General features: G+C 32.6%; 1 protein-coding gene across 10 annotated transcripts in view; it reads left to right on the top strand.

Moving 5' to 3' along the window:
- Positions 1 to 14,660, top strand: part of Akap11 (A-kinase anchoring protein 11) — a 48,534-nt gene extending 33,874 nt beyond the window's left edge. For 4 of the 10 annotated variants that reach the window (XM_010637093.3, XM_010637092.3, XM_010637091.3 and 1 more), the window contains exons 9-12: positions 3,840 to 3,926; positions 4,696 to 4,742; positions 7,685 to 7,845; positions 10,847 to 11,958. In XM_010637093.3, coding sequence (XP_010635395.1) covers positions 3,840 to 3,926; positions 4,696 to 4,742; positions 7,685 to 7,845; positions 10,847 to 10,987 — 436 coding nt within the window. In that variant the 3' untranslated portion in view covers positions 10,988 to 11,958. The other 6 variants (XM_010637087.3, XM_010637088.1, XM_010637086.3 and 3 more) reach the window with 6 other exon arrangements.
- The last annotated feature ends 1,399 nt before the right edge of the window (positions 14,661 to 16,059 follow it).

Below are 16,059 nucleotides of genomic sequence, written 5' to 3'. Positions count from 1 at the left end.
TTGATAATAGTTAAAATAATATTTTTTATAGGGGAAGGAAAGGGCCCTTGTACTGCTGTTAGAAACAAAATAAACGAATATTTGTATGTACTTGAAAGATTTAAAAATACATAAACTTACTATAAAAATATGATTTTTTTATACCAGAAGACATTTACCTCATATGTAATCTTTCTTAGTTTACTTTGTTCATAATAATATCTTTGAGATATTTTATTAATTATGATAGTGTTTGTTTCTTATCCCAAACTAAAGGCATTCATGACTGACTTATAAATTCCCATAAAATTTTTATGCACTTCAGCTGATAATTAGAAATAGTAGATAACATCCATAGCTGAATCAAGGGAAGATAAAGTGTTCTCAGCATACTTCTGGTTTGAGTTGTAAGTGGAAAGGATCCTGTGAGGCTTCCATTGAACTGAGCCCTTGGAGTTGGCTTACCAGGGAGAGGGAAGAAGACAGAAGAGGTCTTGTAAGGAAAGGAAATGGACTTCTACCTGTTAGAATGCTTTGTTATCAGAGTATTTTTCTTGGATCACGTGATGGTATTATTTTATAAAGCGTGTATTTTGTCATAGTTTGTTATGCCTAGCTAAATGTTAGTATTTTTTATGATCTAGGTCCAAAAAGATAGTCTTTAAAAATGGTAGAAGCAAGTAGGGTAGGGTCATAGATTATAATTTAGTCCCTTTCTGTAATTTCATCTAGCACAGAATATTAACATTTAATTTTTTCTCTCATCTTTGAGAAGCATATGCTTCTGGGATTTCAGTGAGAGGTGACACTGTTGCTTGAAAATCTTGTTATTAAAATAGCAGAACTCTAGTCGAGGCCAGTGGTCCTAAGAGGGCTTGTAGCCAGTTGAACAACTCTGCAGAGGGTTAGCTAATTGGATGACAAAAAGGAAGCAGTCTGTCAGGCTCTATCTTTCATCCTGTCTCAGCATTTTTTTTAAACTGTGGAATATTTATTTGTAGGTAACACAAAAACAAAGTTGAAATATAATACTATTAACAAAACCAAGACCAAGTCAGGCTGAGGCTAAAATAATTATACTTAATATGAGTAAATTTATTTAGATAGTGAAACTAGTTTGATAGCATCTTGTTTGAAAAGTACTGGTTTCAGCTGACCTTAAGTCTTTGTAGGAACAGTATTGTTGCCATGTGCATTAAGGTTCAGGCACAAAGAACAAGACAGCAGGTTCATCCTAGGTTGGCAGTGTGGTTGTTGAACAGACAGTTTCTAGGACCTCACCTCCGGACATTGATTCATTAAGTCAGTGGAGGGAGGGTCCTTATGGTCCACCTTAGATAATTTCATTGTAGGTGCTTGGAAGAGCACAGTTAAATTAGATTGTTTTACACGTTATATCTTTTGGTGACATTTGCTGTAGGTACTGTTCTTTTCTGGTAAAGAGATCTAGATGCTAGATCATACCTTGCACTTTCACTCTAAGGAATTTAATTAGAGGGTGACAATTTTTAAGAAAAGATTTCAGATTTTCACAGAATTGTGCAATTGTTTGTTCAGAAAGAGAATAGTCCGTTGTTTGTAAACTTCTTAAATATTTCATGTGGTTTATGACTCTCTAAAGAAGTTATGTATTATATTAAGTAAGAGATGGGGCCAGACTTGTAGAATTCTTGAGATAATCCTTATAAGTTACATCAGAATTGATAGTAATATTCATATGGCTAAAAGCCAAAATAAAGAAATTTAATATTTGACTACCACTAGTTTCAATAGAGAAGTATGCCTATTTTGGACATAGAGAATATGAAAAAAGCATTTTAAAAACTGATGGAAGCAGAACAGTGTTTCAAAAATGAAATAGGAAGTTTTTAGTTAAGAAATTAAGATTTTTAAAAAAAATGTTGGATTAATATAAGGCGATCATATCTTACAGTTAATTTGGGATAATGTTAGTTTACTTGTACTACTCTGATGTAATTATTAATTGTGAGTCTTCATTTTCAAAAGTATCCTGGTTACATGAAAAATGGCCACTCTAGTTGGAAGTAGTATTTTATAAATAACTGACTAAATCTGACCCATTTTAGGTGCAAAAGGGAAGAGGAGATGAGGTTAGGTGGAAATTTGAAGTTTTAGTCTATATTGTTTAGCTGTTTTTGTGGTTCATCTAATATTTAGGTGATGGGTTTTTGGTATTAATAGATGACCCTTATTATTAGGATATAGGTAAGATTTCAACTTTGGATTTTTATTTAGATAACTAGTTATTAATAGATATAACTACAGTGTTTGAGATCATTATTTTTGTATTTCTCTTTGTGTGATAGCTATCTTGCCATTCTATAGTTCTGTATTTTTCATTTTTGGTTTGTGTGAAAACAGATGACGTGGATAAAACTCTGGTTATTTTCAAATATGCTATATTTGGTTAAACTTATGTTTAAAAAAACTGCAGTTTTAATTTTTATTCTCTAATAATTATTGTTTGTGGCAGTTTAATAGTGTTTAAGTGAGGCCGGGCATGGTGGCGCACTCCTGGAATCCCAGCACTCGGGAGGCTGAGGCAGGAGAATCACTGCGAGTTAGAGACCAGCCTGGGCTACATAGTGAGTTCCAGGTGAGTCTCAACTACATAGTGAGACCCTCTTTCAAAAAACAAAAACAAAAAATGTTAAAGTGAATATGGATATGTAAATTATTTGAGATTTCTTGGAAACTATAGAACTTCAGAGGGCTGGGGATTTAGCTCAGTGGTGCCGCTGCCTACCTTGCAAGCACAAGGTCCCGAGTTTGATACCCGGCATACCAAAAACAAAAAGCAAACAAACAAACAAAAAGAGCTCAGAACTTTAGTTATCCTTTTTTTTTTTTTTTTTTTTGGTAAACTTGTCAACATTTACTGGTGCACTTGAAATGATTTTAATTCATTTTTTAGAACCAAAATTTTAGTTTGTGTAAGTATTAATTTTTGTAATTATCTAGTTTGATACTGAGAATATAGCTGCTTTCACTGCAAACTAATGGCTTACTAATTATTTTAATAATTAGGAATAATTAGACTTAAAAAATTGCATGTTGAAAGTTTTGCTCTGAAAAATTGAATTTGTTTCTGAACAGGGTTGCTTTTTTTAAAAAATTGCTTTGCTGCAGTTATAGAATATAGTTGCTTTCTTCTTCCTTTTGTTAGGTAATGTAAGAAGTTGTTATCTGTGTGTGGTATTAGTGACGCACTGACAAGACCAGAGTGTAATGATTAAGTAAGCCTTGGTTATTCCAGCTTTATTCTGAAGAGAATACATGTTATTTCCACCTACCGTGTTATACATAATTTATTAAATAAAGGTAATTGGTATAATGAGTATTTTAAAAATCAAAAGCAAGATTTGAGACTGTGTTTTGGTATACTCATCAATCTCCCCCACGCCCTCACCGAAGCCTATCCCTGTTTTGCACTGTTTAAAAGCTTGAGAGAGTCTTAAACTGTATTTTTCCCTTTTAAAATTTTATCCAAAATGAAGCCTTTTTACAAGTTATATTATAAAATTTGCCACAGAATATTAATTTCATCATAAATTTAATTTTGTGTTCAAAAAATCATTGTTTTCTTAACCTGCAAAATAAATGTAAGTTTAGAATAATTTTCTTGATATATGGAGGACAGAGGAAAAAATTCACCATCCTCTGACCAAAACAAGTACTCTTTAGAGTATCAGTGATGCTCTCATCCCCTTCATGGATGCTCCACTCTTGTGGCAGCTTCAGGATTTGCAGTTAACCAAGGACAGAAGCTGTTCCCAGAACAACAAAGGTGGTTTTTACTATTCATTTTCTAGTTCAGCTCTGTTCTTTTCTTCCTCCAGCAGTAATGGTAACAGCAGTAGCTGGAGCAGTCTTGGTTTAGAAGGAGATTTGTATGAGGACAATTTATCCTTTCCAACATCAGACAGGTTGGTCCAGCCTGGAAAGTTAAAAGCTGATGAGTCTTTCACCACTAATGCATGATGTCATATTCTTAAGAGAACTGGGTTACAGTGCCAATATGTATCAATCTGCTTTTCTCCTGTATTTTGACATGATTCTACTCGTTAAATTTACATCTAACAAAAAAAATTTCAACTATGCTAAGATGTGACTGACACCTAATCGCAATATGTATGACTATTATGCATGGATTGCTCTGCTTGCTATTTTCATTTTACCAATTATTATTTCATTAAAAGAGCTTGCTTCCTACAAGATTTCTGTTGTTTTTTTGTTTTATTTTGTCTTTGTATGTAATTTTAGTCATATACAAGAAAAGTATAGGAAAATGTTTTTAACTGTGTTAAAAGAGATATAAATGGCATCAACAGAAGCATTAATATTTCATTATTCATGGCATTTTCTGATATTCAAATGCTATTTTTATCTAAAGTCAAAATAGAATATTTCAGTTTTAAATTATTTGAAATTGAATTTTGTAATGAATTACTTGGCTCTAAATATAGTAAGGCAGGACTATTGGTCACTGGTAACTCGTTATCATTTGCAGTGCAGCTTTTAACATGAAATGATGTGAGAAGCAAAGCTTCCTTTTTGTCATTTCTCCCTTTTCTAAATGTCATGTCACACTGTAACATTCATTCCTTAACTACATTTTAAAGATGTAGTTTTACTACCATTTTTAATTAAGTTCTTTTGTTTTTTAAAACTGCTTCTGCCATTTTCTTCAAAAAGTGATGAACCAGATGATAAAGATGAAGAGCATGAGGATGACGGAGAAGGTAAATGACAGTTTGTTTTTGACAGTGTTTCTCAAGAGCAATCTTTACGGTTTGTATTTGTGTATCTTCATCAAATAGTACCTAGCTTTTTTGTGTAAAACTTAAGAATCAGGGTATTCTTTTTGTAGTTTTGGCCAGTTTTAGGTCCTTTGTTGAGTAGTTTATATTACTTTATTGCTACACTAGTGAGGTGCTCATTAGTATAAAGATAAAAATATTTTAAAGGAATTATTTAATTGAGAAATTTATAATTCTTTACATAATCCTCTTTAAAAAATCTTTAGTCATGTTATAAAGTATAATTTTTTATAATTATGGCATGTTACTCTCATGTAATATTTTCCTTTTAAACTGATAACTTCTAAAGTTAGTATTTCATGTTGTCATACTTACACAAATCAATAAGTAAAAATGAAAAGGTGTTTCTAAACCCTTCCACAGTCTTCCCTCCTCTAATTCCAACCTAAAGTCATAATACACTTATTCCGAGAAAATATTCAAGATTTCCTTTAATGAACATAGTTCTAAATAGGTCACTATTAGATATCATTGGTTAGTTTTGGACAATAGTTTGTAATCTTTATATATTAGAATATCTGATTGCATCTAGCAACTCTTCACAGAGTTGTAACTATATTCAGATAATTATTGAATTTTTTCTATTTTATTTTTTCTTAATTATGAAAATGCTAGCAATATCTATAGAGTAGCACATGTAAATAAAAAAGTATATATTTACACTGTTTGAGGTACTTGGTTTGGAACCAGTGAAGTTTTTGGTTCTTCAGAAGTAGGCAAACTGAGAAAATACTGAAAAGAATTTCTTGAAAAGAACTTTATGACACCTGAGTTTCTAGTCAGTTTTATTAGCTTCTTGTACTTCCTTATTTAGGGAAGTAATATATCAATTTTCAAGCTAAAATCTTTAGACTTAAGATATAATCTTGTCTCTTATATTTCTTTATAAGTAAACATTCTTTATATAAATCTCCTAAAGCTGTTTTTCTTATCAAATATAGAGTCAGGTTAGGGCAGTATTTTTAGTTAGTGATAGAAGACTAGGTAATGTTTACTTTCTTTTTTTTGTTGTTGTTCTCTAAGAAATTGTTGACTTTGCTTAAAAGTTGTATACTTTTTCCCAGGTAACATCTGTGAGCAAAGCTATTCCAAATACTACCATGGTATCAATGCTTGTGATAAGTATTTCTCTAATGAACTAATAATTATTACTTAACTTTGCTGAGGAATGACTAAGAGAAAAGAAGATACCGGTTAATACAAATAAGAAAGTCATTTGATATATTTCACTTTTGATATTAGGCAGGCTGTCCAGAATTTCTTTTCTGAATAGGCAGAAATCAGTAGGTTAATTATTTGCATATGTGGCATTGCTCAACTTTTGAGATTATAGCCATCTTTCATTATGTAGAAAATAATAGTCAACTTTCAAATTTAAATTAGAAGATAGATTGGCCTGGATTTACAGAACTACCCAAGACTGGCAATCTTAAGGCAATAAACGCTCCTTTTTTGCCTTTCCTTTTTGTGGGAGTGATAATTATGTGGTATCAGTCCCTTTTCTTTATACTACTGGTTAATATCCTCTTTAAGAGAGCTGTGAAGTTTTGTCAGGCCCTGCAACTAGGAGCCCTATCCAATAAAGCTCAATAGTACAGAGAAGTGCTGGCTGACTTCCAACTGCATGAACACTATAGGATTTATAAAATGACTCAGAGACCTTGTCTTATGCTATAGTGTGCTTGAGAGAAGGAAGAGAAAATAAATTTATTTCTAGAGAATAATTTGGACCAAATTTTTAAAATTAAAAATTAAGGGCCAGGACAAAATGATTAGTAGTGATCTAGAATGTACTTCAGACTGTAGCAGAAAACCATGGATATCCATCAGCAACATATCCATTACTGGTGTGTACTGATTGGCATGATGTCTGCCAGCGTGCCCCTGATGCTCACTTCTTGTGAGGTCGGGGGAGTCTCTGTCTCACAACCAGTATTGCTCAGTTATCTGTAAGTAGGAGTGTTAAACACATGATATTATTGGTCCCCAAGTCATTAGTTTGGCAGTCATCAGGGATACATCCTTTATTTTGATGATGAATTCTCATTAAACCATAAAATATATTTGAAAATAGAATATTTTTTATATTACGGTTATACTGGAAAATTCCCTGATTTGGCTTTTGGGGATAAGTAGTTGTGTATTTTTCCTGTTTTGCTTGAAGAATGAAATGATTAAGAGCAGGGAGCCATACTGTTTACAGCGTGTCTTAGTCAAATCCAACTATAAGACTCTTGGTTTGTTTCTGCCTGACAACCTCACTTATAAAATAAATATGATAATGCTTCATAGTTCATAGAGTGCTTGTGAGGGTTAAAGGAATTTGTATATATAAAAAAACCTAGAACAGTACTTAGGATATAATAATGCTATGTAAGTGTTTGCTACTCTTCTTTATTTGAGGCATATATTTGTGTGTTTCATTTTTATTTTGATGTCGATGATTTTATAGTTTTCTTTCCTTTTCCCTGTGGGTCATAATTTGACAGAAATTATGATATTAGTACTATTTGAATTCAAAGCCTTAAAATAATATTTTACATTTTTGCTATCAATAAATGATAAAAATTATTCTGGTTTTAGCATTCTTTTCCTGTTGAAGGAATGTTTTTGTTAATGTCATAGTATGTTAAGAAAAATATTCATTGGGGGCCAGGGATTTAGCTCAGTGGTTCCTCTGCCTGCTTTGCAAACACAAGGTCCCGAGTTTGATCCCTAGTACCCCCCCCCCAAATTTTTTTTAAAAGAAAAACATTCATTGGAATCTTAAGGCATGAAAAATACATATATATATAGGTACTTGGAAATCAGAATATTAAGAGTTGAATTGATGAATTTCATTCCATATTGTTTAAATTTATTAGGTTTGGAGCAAGATGGAAAGACTTTGCTGATTACAAATATTGACATGGAGCCATGCACAGTAGACCCCCAGTTAAGGATTATCCTTCAGTGGCTCATTTCTTCTGAAGCTGAAGTTGCAGAACTTTACTTTCATGATTCTTCAAAGAAGGACTTCATACTAGTAAGTACCTGCCTGACAGAGTGGTCCCAAGCGTACATTTAACAGTGTAATGTTCTTGTCACATTGTTGGTCTAATAAGATTCCTGTTGAAAGCAGAATGTTTAAATGGCTAGCCTGTGGAGTCCAACAGTTTGGGTTCAGATGTCAGCTATGCCATTCCCCCAGCAGTACAACCCTGGGCAAGTTAATCAGTCTGTGTCTCAGTTTCTTTGGTTACACTATTGAAATACAAGTATAGAAATTTTAGGATTTATGAAGATCAGATATAATAGTGTAAAAACCAAAATGTTTAGTCTAAATCTTGGCTTACACTTAGTTCTCAGAGATGTTATTAATTAACACATTTTATGTGTTCTTATGAAAAGATCAAGTTATTCTCCATTTAGTTTATTCATAATTGTACTTAGTAATTAATTTGGGTCTTTGTCTAATAATGAAGCTTCACACCTCTGTAACTGGCATAATCAAAAGCCAACTAGAAGTTTAAATAAGATATATTACTGAGCAATTAATGTGTGCCAAACACTTTGTTAGTCAAATCAGTTTACAGTCTTAAGAGTTTTCACCCATATAATTGTCCTTATGTAAACTTTAGTCTCATCATAGGGTATAAAGTAATCCAATGAATAAAACAAATTCATATTGCTCAGTAGTAAAAAAGAAACATTCAAGTTACTCTCATTTTCTGGTTCAGAATTTATGAAGATGTTGGAAGAAGTAAGTGAAAAGAGATAATGTAATTAAAAAATTTTGTCATTTTTATTTAAACTGGACTTTCTTTAGTTCAAATATGTTTAGGTTTGAAGTAGAAAGAGAAAATAGGACAGAAAGGGTGCTTGAGAAATGAATTATCAAGGGGAAAGAATGAGTAGGGGAATTATTAGAACTGACTGTAGGAAGGCAAACATTTCCCAGAGTCATTTAGCTTTGGGTAGACTGATGCCCAAGGAGTCTTTCTGTGGAGCTCAGAGTGATGGTGGTTGTCACCCTGAACCCAGCCCAGGGAGCTTTGCCTGATGGTTAGTTGAAGTGGGATGCTTAAGTGTGAGGAGTGATGCCTTATTATATTTATTGTTTATTTTAAATAATGTTGGCCTTGTCTGGCTAGAACCCCACAGGGCTGCTGGGAAACTATGAAACAGGTAATAAGCAGGCGCAGTATATCTTTAGTGATAATGAAGATAATTGAAATAACTTATTTTTTGTCTTTTAGGATAATAAACTATTTGATAGTTTCACTATTAAATAGATTAAGCAAATATTGTTACCAAAATCATAAATAGATGAGAGATAATTGTATAGAAACCAGGAATTTTAAAAGTATACCTACATAAATGAAAAAAAGCAAAATATATCAAAATTAAGAACTTTTGTACTCCAAAGGACACTATCAACAAAGTGAAAAGACAGCCCACGGAGTGGAAGAAAATATTTGCAAATTGTATATCTGATAAGGATCTTATACCTAGCATATATAAAGAACTCTTACAACTTAATAATAAAAATACAAAAAAATCTGATTAAAAACTGGGGAAAGAATCTGAATCATTGTTGTGTATCTTCCAAAAAACCAGATGGCAAATAGATATGTGAAAAGACATTCAACCTCATTAGACATGAGAGATATACAAATCAAAACCACTGAGTTTCACACTCACTAGGATAACTTTAATTAGAAAGGCAGTGTTAGCAAGGATGTAGAGAAATTGGACCTTTTATGTATTGCTGGTGAAAATCTTAAAATGGTGCAGGTGCTTTTGAAAACAACCTGACAGTTCTTCAAAATGTATAGTATTATCATGATAACCCAGCATTTCCATTGCTTCATATACCCAAGAGAAGTGAAGACGTGTCTGTAGAAAAGCTGGTGCACAAAGGTTGACAGCAACATCATTCATAATCAGATTTCCCCATAAGATCATCATTGAACCTAACCATTGAATTTGATTTGGTTGTTGTCCAATTTGATTTGCAACCAGAATTGTGGGAAGAATGAAGTTCATGAACTGTGGTACCACTGCACTGAAATGTACTAACCCATGGTGGAACCTTGAAATAATCAGCTAAGCAAAAGATGGTCACAAAAGACCACACACAAATGTTATGATTCCATCTATGTGAACTGTACAAAATCACCAAATCTACAGAGAGGTCAGTTGTTGTCTAGGATTGAGGAGTGCCACAGAGAAAAGGATTTGATTTCTGACGGTTAGGACTTCTCTTTGGTGTGATAAGAGAAAGTATTCTAATATCAGTTATAATGATGGTTGTGTTCAACCTAGTGAGTACACTAAAAACCATTACATGTGAATGATGTCTCAATAAATCTGTTTTTAAAAACATTAATATTTACAATACAAAAATTAAAATAGTTTTTCAGAATTTAGCTTTTTAGATCTTTCAAAACTTAAGAACTTTCACAGAGCTAAATAGGCAAAAAAGTGAGTGAAGTCATTCCAATTGGCTATGGTAGAGTTTATTTAAATCTATATTTATTTCCTTTTTTAGTTGTTTTTGTGGAAACATTAAAATTTTTTAACTTAGCCAAGTTTCCGTTGAGGCTTAGAGCGTCTATTCCAGAAAAAAAACCACACTATATGTTGTAGGAGGAAAGTCCACATCCTTTTATTAAGCCTGATGTTGTCTTTATTATTTTATGTTCCTAACTGAGGGTGTGGCAGATGTATTTAATTAGGTGAAGAATTTCCTGTAGAAATTTAGCCTCTGCACTCCCACATAGACTGCGGGTGGGTGAGGTTTGTGGAGCAGTCTCCAGAAATCACAAAATGTCATTCTGTGGAGAGTGTGTGTTTACAAAGGGAAGGAAGGGAAAATGTCTCATTTGGGTAAAGGGGTGGTAGTTTAGGGGATAAGACCTTATTATAACTGGGAAATGATATTTAGTTGTGAACAATAGGATTCTGAATTTTATCTAATGATAAAACAAAAATTTCATTGTCAGAAAATTATTTTCCATTAATGTTTGACTTTTTCTTCTTAGCTTTCAAAATGGTTACAAGAAAAAGGATGGAAAGTGGGAGACCTCCTGCAGGCTGTGCTTAAATACTATGAAGTGGTGGAAAAAGCTTCCAGTGAGGAGAGATGCAAGTCACTGTTTGATTGGCTCTTGGAAAATGCATAAAACAAACCCCAAACCGGTATATTTTATTATTTGTTTTGAAAGAGGGAAGAAGCATAAATATGTTTAGGATAAATTTGAATAGTAAATATGAACATTTTAGGTGATTTGGGAGAAAAATAAATATAGCTTTTAAAGTGCTTTCTGTCATCACACAGTGTATATAGTTCATACTTTTGTAATCCCTGTTAAAATATTATCTTTACCTGTTCTTCTGTATGCATATTTGATGTGTGTGACATATATGTGAAGGAAGGAAGGAAGGTCTTACCATAAGGTTTCTGGGGACATTGTCTGACAGCATTCTTTTTGCATCCAAATGGTACTGCTTGAAACTGCAGAGGTGATTAGGGAGAGGTTCCAGTGATACAGTTGTAATCGCTCCTTTGCAAACAAATGGTATCTGACTAATGACTCATCAGATTGAAAAAAATAAAATTGAGACTGATTTGTTTTTGGACTTTTTGTCCTGTTTTTAAAAATCATTTTTATGTCAGTAGTTCTTCAGCTATTGACAGGTTTTTGGTTCCCTCCAAACTATTTTTTAGCAGGAACATTATTTTAGGTTTCTGTGAATACTGTGATAGTTTCCCAGGCCTTCCATCAAATAACATTATTTGCTAAGGCTACCAGTCGTTTTGGCATGAAAGTGGTGTGTGTGTGTGTGTGTGTGTGTGTGTGTGTGTAAAAGAGAACTTTAACCTTGCTAGCAGTTTATTTCCTCTTATTTTATCCTTTTCTTAGTTAGAAACCATTGTAAACATTAAAATGGTGCTTCAAAATAAAAGGTCTATAAAGATTATGTAGTAACCATTTTTGACTTACAAATGAAAATTCAATTTGCAAAACAGTGAAATTTTAAAAATAATGTTAATATGGAAATGTATTCAGAGGAGCCTAATGTGTTGTTAAATTTTTGAAAAAAAAGAACAAAACAAAACTCTAGTTACCAAGAATAAATTTTCTCAAGAAAAATTGTGACCCTCCTCCAGAAATAAAATATTATCTTCATTATTTTTTTGTAAAGTTCTCTGCATGATCTTTCTGGGCTCCACATTTTCTACTACTTTGTCTTCAGAAAGTGCAAGGTGACATGAGTAAAAGGACCAAGATGTGTTTTGGTTTTATCTGTGTGGGTATGTATGTGCACTGTTTTAGTTCTTCCAGTAGTGGCTTTTGTAATGTAGGATAAATTGCTTTTTTTGTAGGCTTTGATTTTTTTTTTTTAATTTTGTTACATTTTTTCCTTCCAAACATTGACTATTCTGGAAGCTGAACAAAATGTAGAGGACATAAGGAATAGTTAATCAGGTAATTACATGAGTTTGAATTAATAATTATGGTAGAAAAATATGTTTTGTAGTGAAAGATTTAGATTTGCTTTTTAAGAAAAATGTCAAAGGCTACTTAAATATTTACATTGTAGACTTTGGTTTTCCCCAATTTAAGATACAAGTATAGGCTGATCCTTAATCATAAATTTTCCTGAAGTTTCAAATATCTTTTGAGGTAAAGAAAGAAGGAAATTATAATTTCTGCCTTGAGGTTTTCAGAATTTGAGATGAGGCCACACTGGACTGGAGTTTAAATGTTAGGACCAGGAATGTTTGCTCTTGTTAGTTGTAAGGTAGATTAATTAATCAAGTTCAATTGCATTTTGAATAACAATTGAATCATTATTTAGTAATTTGTGTGTAAATATGAGTTTGAATAACAAAGCTGGATTCTGAATTTCTTTTAAAGTGAAATATTTTGTAAAAGTTTCTGTGTTTGAAATGCTTATGTTTATTTATGTTAACGATATACTCATTTTGAGGTAAAGTTTTTGACATATTCTTTCTTCTGCATTTTGCTGGACCTGTGCTGGGTTCAGAGTTCCATTATCTAACCACTGCCTACTGACAAACCAGTCATTAGGTGTTAGCGTGTGTGATTATAATAATAGTGGAACTCCACATTTGCATCAGTGCAGAGGCATTAGGGAAAATATTAAATATTGTTATATGTAAAAAGAAACGTGAGTTAAGCTTCCTTATATATATAGAGAGAATGTTTGGACAGTATCTTTTAATCATATACAGTCTAAATTTAACTTTCTTTAAAGACTCTGTGATTTTCCAAAGACATTTGTAGATCTGTTTGGTTGCTCAGTCTTGAAAGCAGCTCCGTTGAGAACAGCTTTGTCTTATTACAAATCTGCTTGACATATTTATATTGTAACATCGTAATATTGCCATTCTGTACATTTTGGTCCTAATGAAATATGTCTCATTCAAAATTGTTAAAATTGTGATGTGCAGTTGTTAAAATTGTGAATTGTTTACCAGTTTTAGAATCATCATGTAATCTGTGGAAAGTGAATGAAACCCCTGAGAAGGGGTTTTCAGAACATTTTTTCAGTCTAAAGTAGGGCAGTTCTTTCATGTTCTTTTCCTTTTCCTAAGGTTAAATTACATTTGTATTTTGGGCATTATTCATGTTGATTTTGAAAGTACTTCCTGATTTCTTCAAAATGAAAGATTCATTTATAAATCAAAGAAGAAAATGACAGTGTCTATTGGATAAATATGTATGATTTAGTGGCATTATAAAACCTTTGAGAGTATTTACTCTGAACATATGTGGTACCTTTATACTTTGAAAAATGTTGCACTTAACCTTTTAGATATTTTATGTGAATTAATTCAATTCATAATCTTTAATTCTGCTTAAGTAAAGGTTTTTTATATTCCTGGTAGGAGAATTTAATTACTTAAGTACACTGTGTATAAAAGGAAAGATGACATTAGAGAAATTTGACATTGTGCACATTCCCCAAATGTAAAGCTTAATTTTTATTCATCATCTGAGTCCAGTCTGATGATATCTACTTAATTATTTAGCTAATATTATCCCACAGTTAATATAATCAATTTCCCACCAGTATATCACTTTACGTTTTTTTTTTCAAAGAAAACTTTAGACAGAATGTTTAAAATGTTGCATCCACACTCAGGGGTTAGGGAAAATACTTTCCATTTAAAGCCCTGTTCACCTTTACCTGCACAGGAGAAGGGCATCATTGGGAATTAGAAAAATTGTACAATGAAGTGAGATGCATTTTTTTTCTCATTTTCAGAAAAAAAACTTGCAGAACATTTAATCATTTACTGTATTCTTGCTCTGAAGATGCAGATACAGTGTTAGTCACTTTTGTCACTTTAATTTATTTATTTTTTTTATCATCCATGTACATTCCTTCATTTAGAATTGTAGATCTAGAAGTTCTCATTTGTTGTTGTTGCAATGTTTGAATATTGTTTAATACCAGGTTTTAATATCGCTGAATTTGCTACCTTTGGTTACTTGTGCAGTGTTAAAAGTAATCCACATTCTTGTTTAATTACCAGATATATAGCAAAAGAAGCTTTGAATAATTATAACTTTATTTGGCTGTGCACAGTTATTACATAAAGATCTTATACCGTGTTACAGTAACTTTTTTTTTGCTCTTCAGTGATTGTTTGCTTACCAAAATAGGAACTTCAGGATGCACTAAACTTTTGTTTTAGTAGTGGCTTAAAAAGAAGTTTCAAAAATTACTTTTGTAATAACTTGCAATTAATTGTTCTTTTATCTTACAGTTGTTTAAGCCTGTGATCTTTCCTCTCCCAACTAAGAATTCTTCAATAAATTTAAGAAATGCCTACTTTTGCTTTCCATTCTGTAATATTTTATTACTTACTCTATGAATTGAACTAAAAAGCATGTAAGACTGCTATGACAGAAGTCATAAGAGGATCTAAACGCTCACATACAAGACTTCTATACTAGGCATATAAGTGACGTAAAAGCCTGGCTGCCCAGTCTCCTTTGTATTTAATGCAAAGTAGAATGTTGTGATTGCTTTGAACACGAGTATGGTTATGAAATTCTTAATGGCCTGGTTTGAGCGCTCCTAGTACATAGAGTTCATATCCTTTCATATCAACTACATGAGAAATTTAAAAGTTATTTCCTGGTTTCTTATTACTAATGGAATTTAACTTAGTTTTTCTCCTCCTCCTTCCTCCCTCCCCTCCCCCTCTTCCCTTCTCCCTCCTTTTTTAGGTGCACAGTAAAACTGAGCAAAAAGTATACTTTTCATTGACTGTATTGCCCTACAGCAGAGGAGGACATTTATTATAATTGTGACTCCTCACTGACATGCTGTTATCACCAAAGCTGATGGTTTATGGTAGAGTTCACTCTTGTACATCCGTGGATTTGAACAATGTTCAATGACATGTATCTACCATTGTAGGATCATATGAGTAGTTTTATTTTCCTATCTTACATATTTTAAGTTCAGAAACCAGAGAACAGGTTTTTTTAGTTTTCATTAATGTTTTAAAATGCTAGGCAGTAATAGCAAACAATAGGAAAACATAAGTGTAAATGCATCACAATCAAAAAACACTTAACAAATTTCAGACAAATAATAAGATTCCATAGATTATAATTCTGCAAAGGAAAAATGGCTCAAAAGAATGGGAAGTGTGGCAAGGGACATTTGGACTGTTTAACACAGGGCTCATGTGTGATTTGTATATTAGCTAGAACAGAGAAGGGTGAGGGATGGCTTGAAAAATCCCTCAGAGTTTTAAACATAAAGAGGCCATGTATCCAGGGATGAGCAATATACTACAAAAGGGTCAGAGGAAAAAAAATCTAAGTTTTTTTTTTTCATCATGTTTACCGCAAGAACAACAGACTACATGTTACATTTTTTCTCTTTGATAATTTTACGATCACTGTCATTTTTGTTGTCTAGGTCAAGGAGGGTAATATTTAGAATGAATTAGAAAGAAATATTTTCAAGAAGTAATTGAAGTCCCAATTTTGATTTTTGCTCTTCTCTGAACCACTTCCTTTTTTTTTTTTTTTTCGGGTAGGGAGGGTTTGAGACAGGGTCTTGCTTTGTAGTTCCAACTGGCCTTGAACTCACTGTGTAGCCTAGGCTGGCCTGAAATTCACAGTAATCCTCCTGCCTCAATCTCCTGAGTGCTGGGATTACAGGTGTGCGCCACCATGCCTCCTCCACCTCCCCTTTTTTG

Source organism: Fukomys damarensis, unplaced genomic scaffold, assembly GCF_012274545.1.
Source record: "Fukomys damarensis isolate Sample0158 unplaced genomic scaffold, DMR_v1.0_HiC HiC_scaffold_38, whole genome shotgun sequence".
Taxonomy (NCBI): domain Eukaryota; kingdom Metazoa; phylum Chordata; class Mammalia; order Rodentia; family Bathyergidae; genus Fukomys; species Fukomys damarensis.
This window is presented reverse-complemented; position numbering and strand designations above follow the sequence as displayed.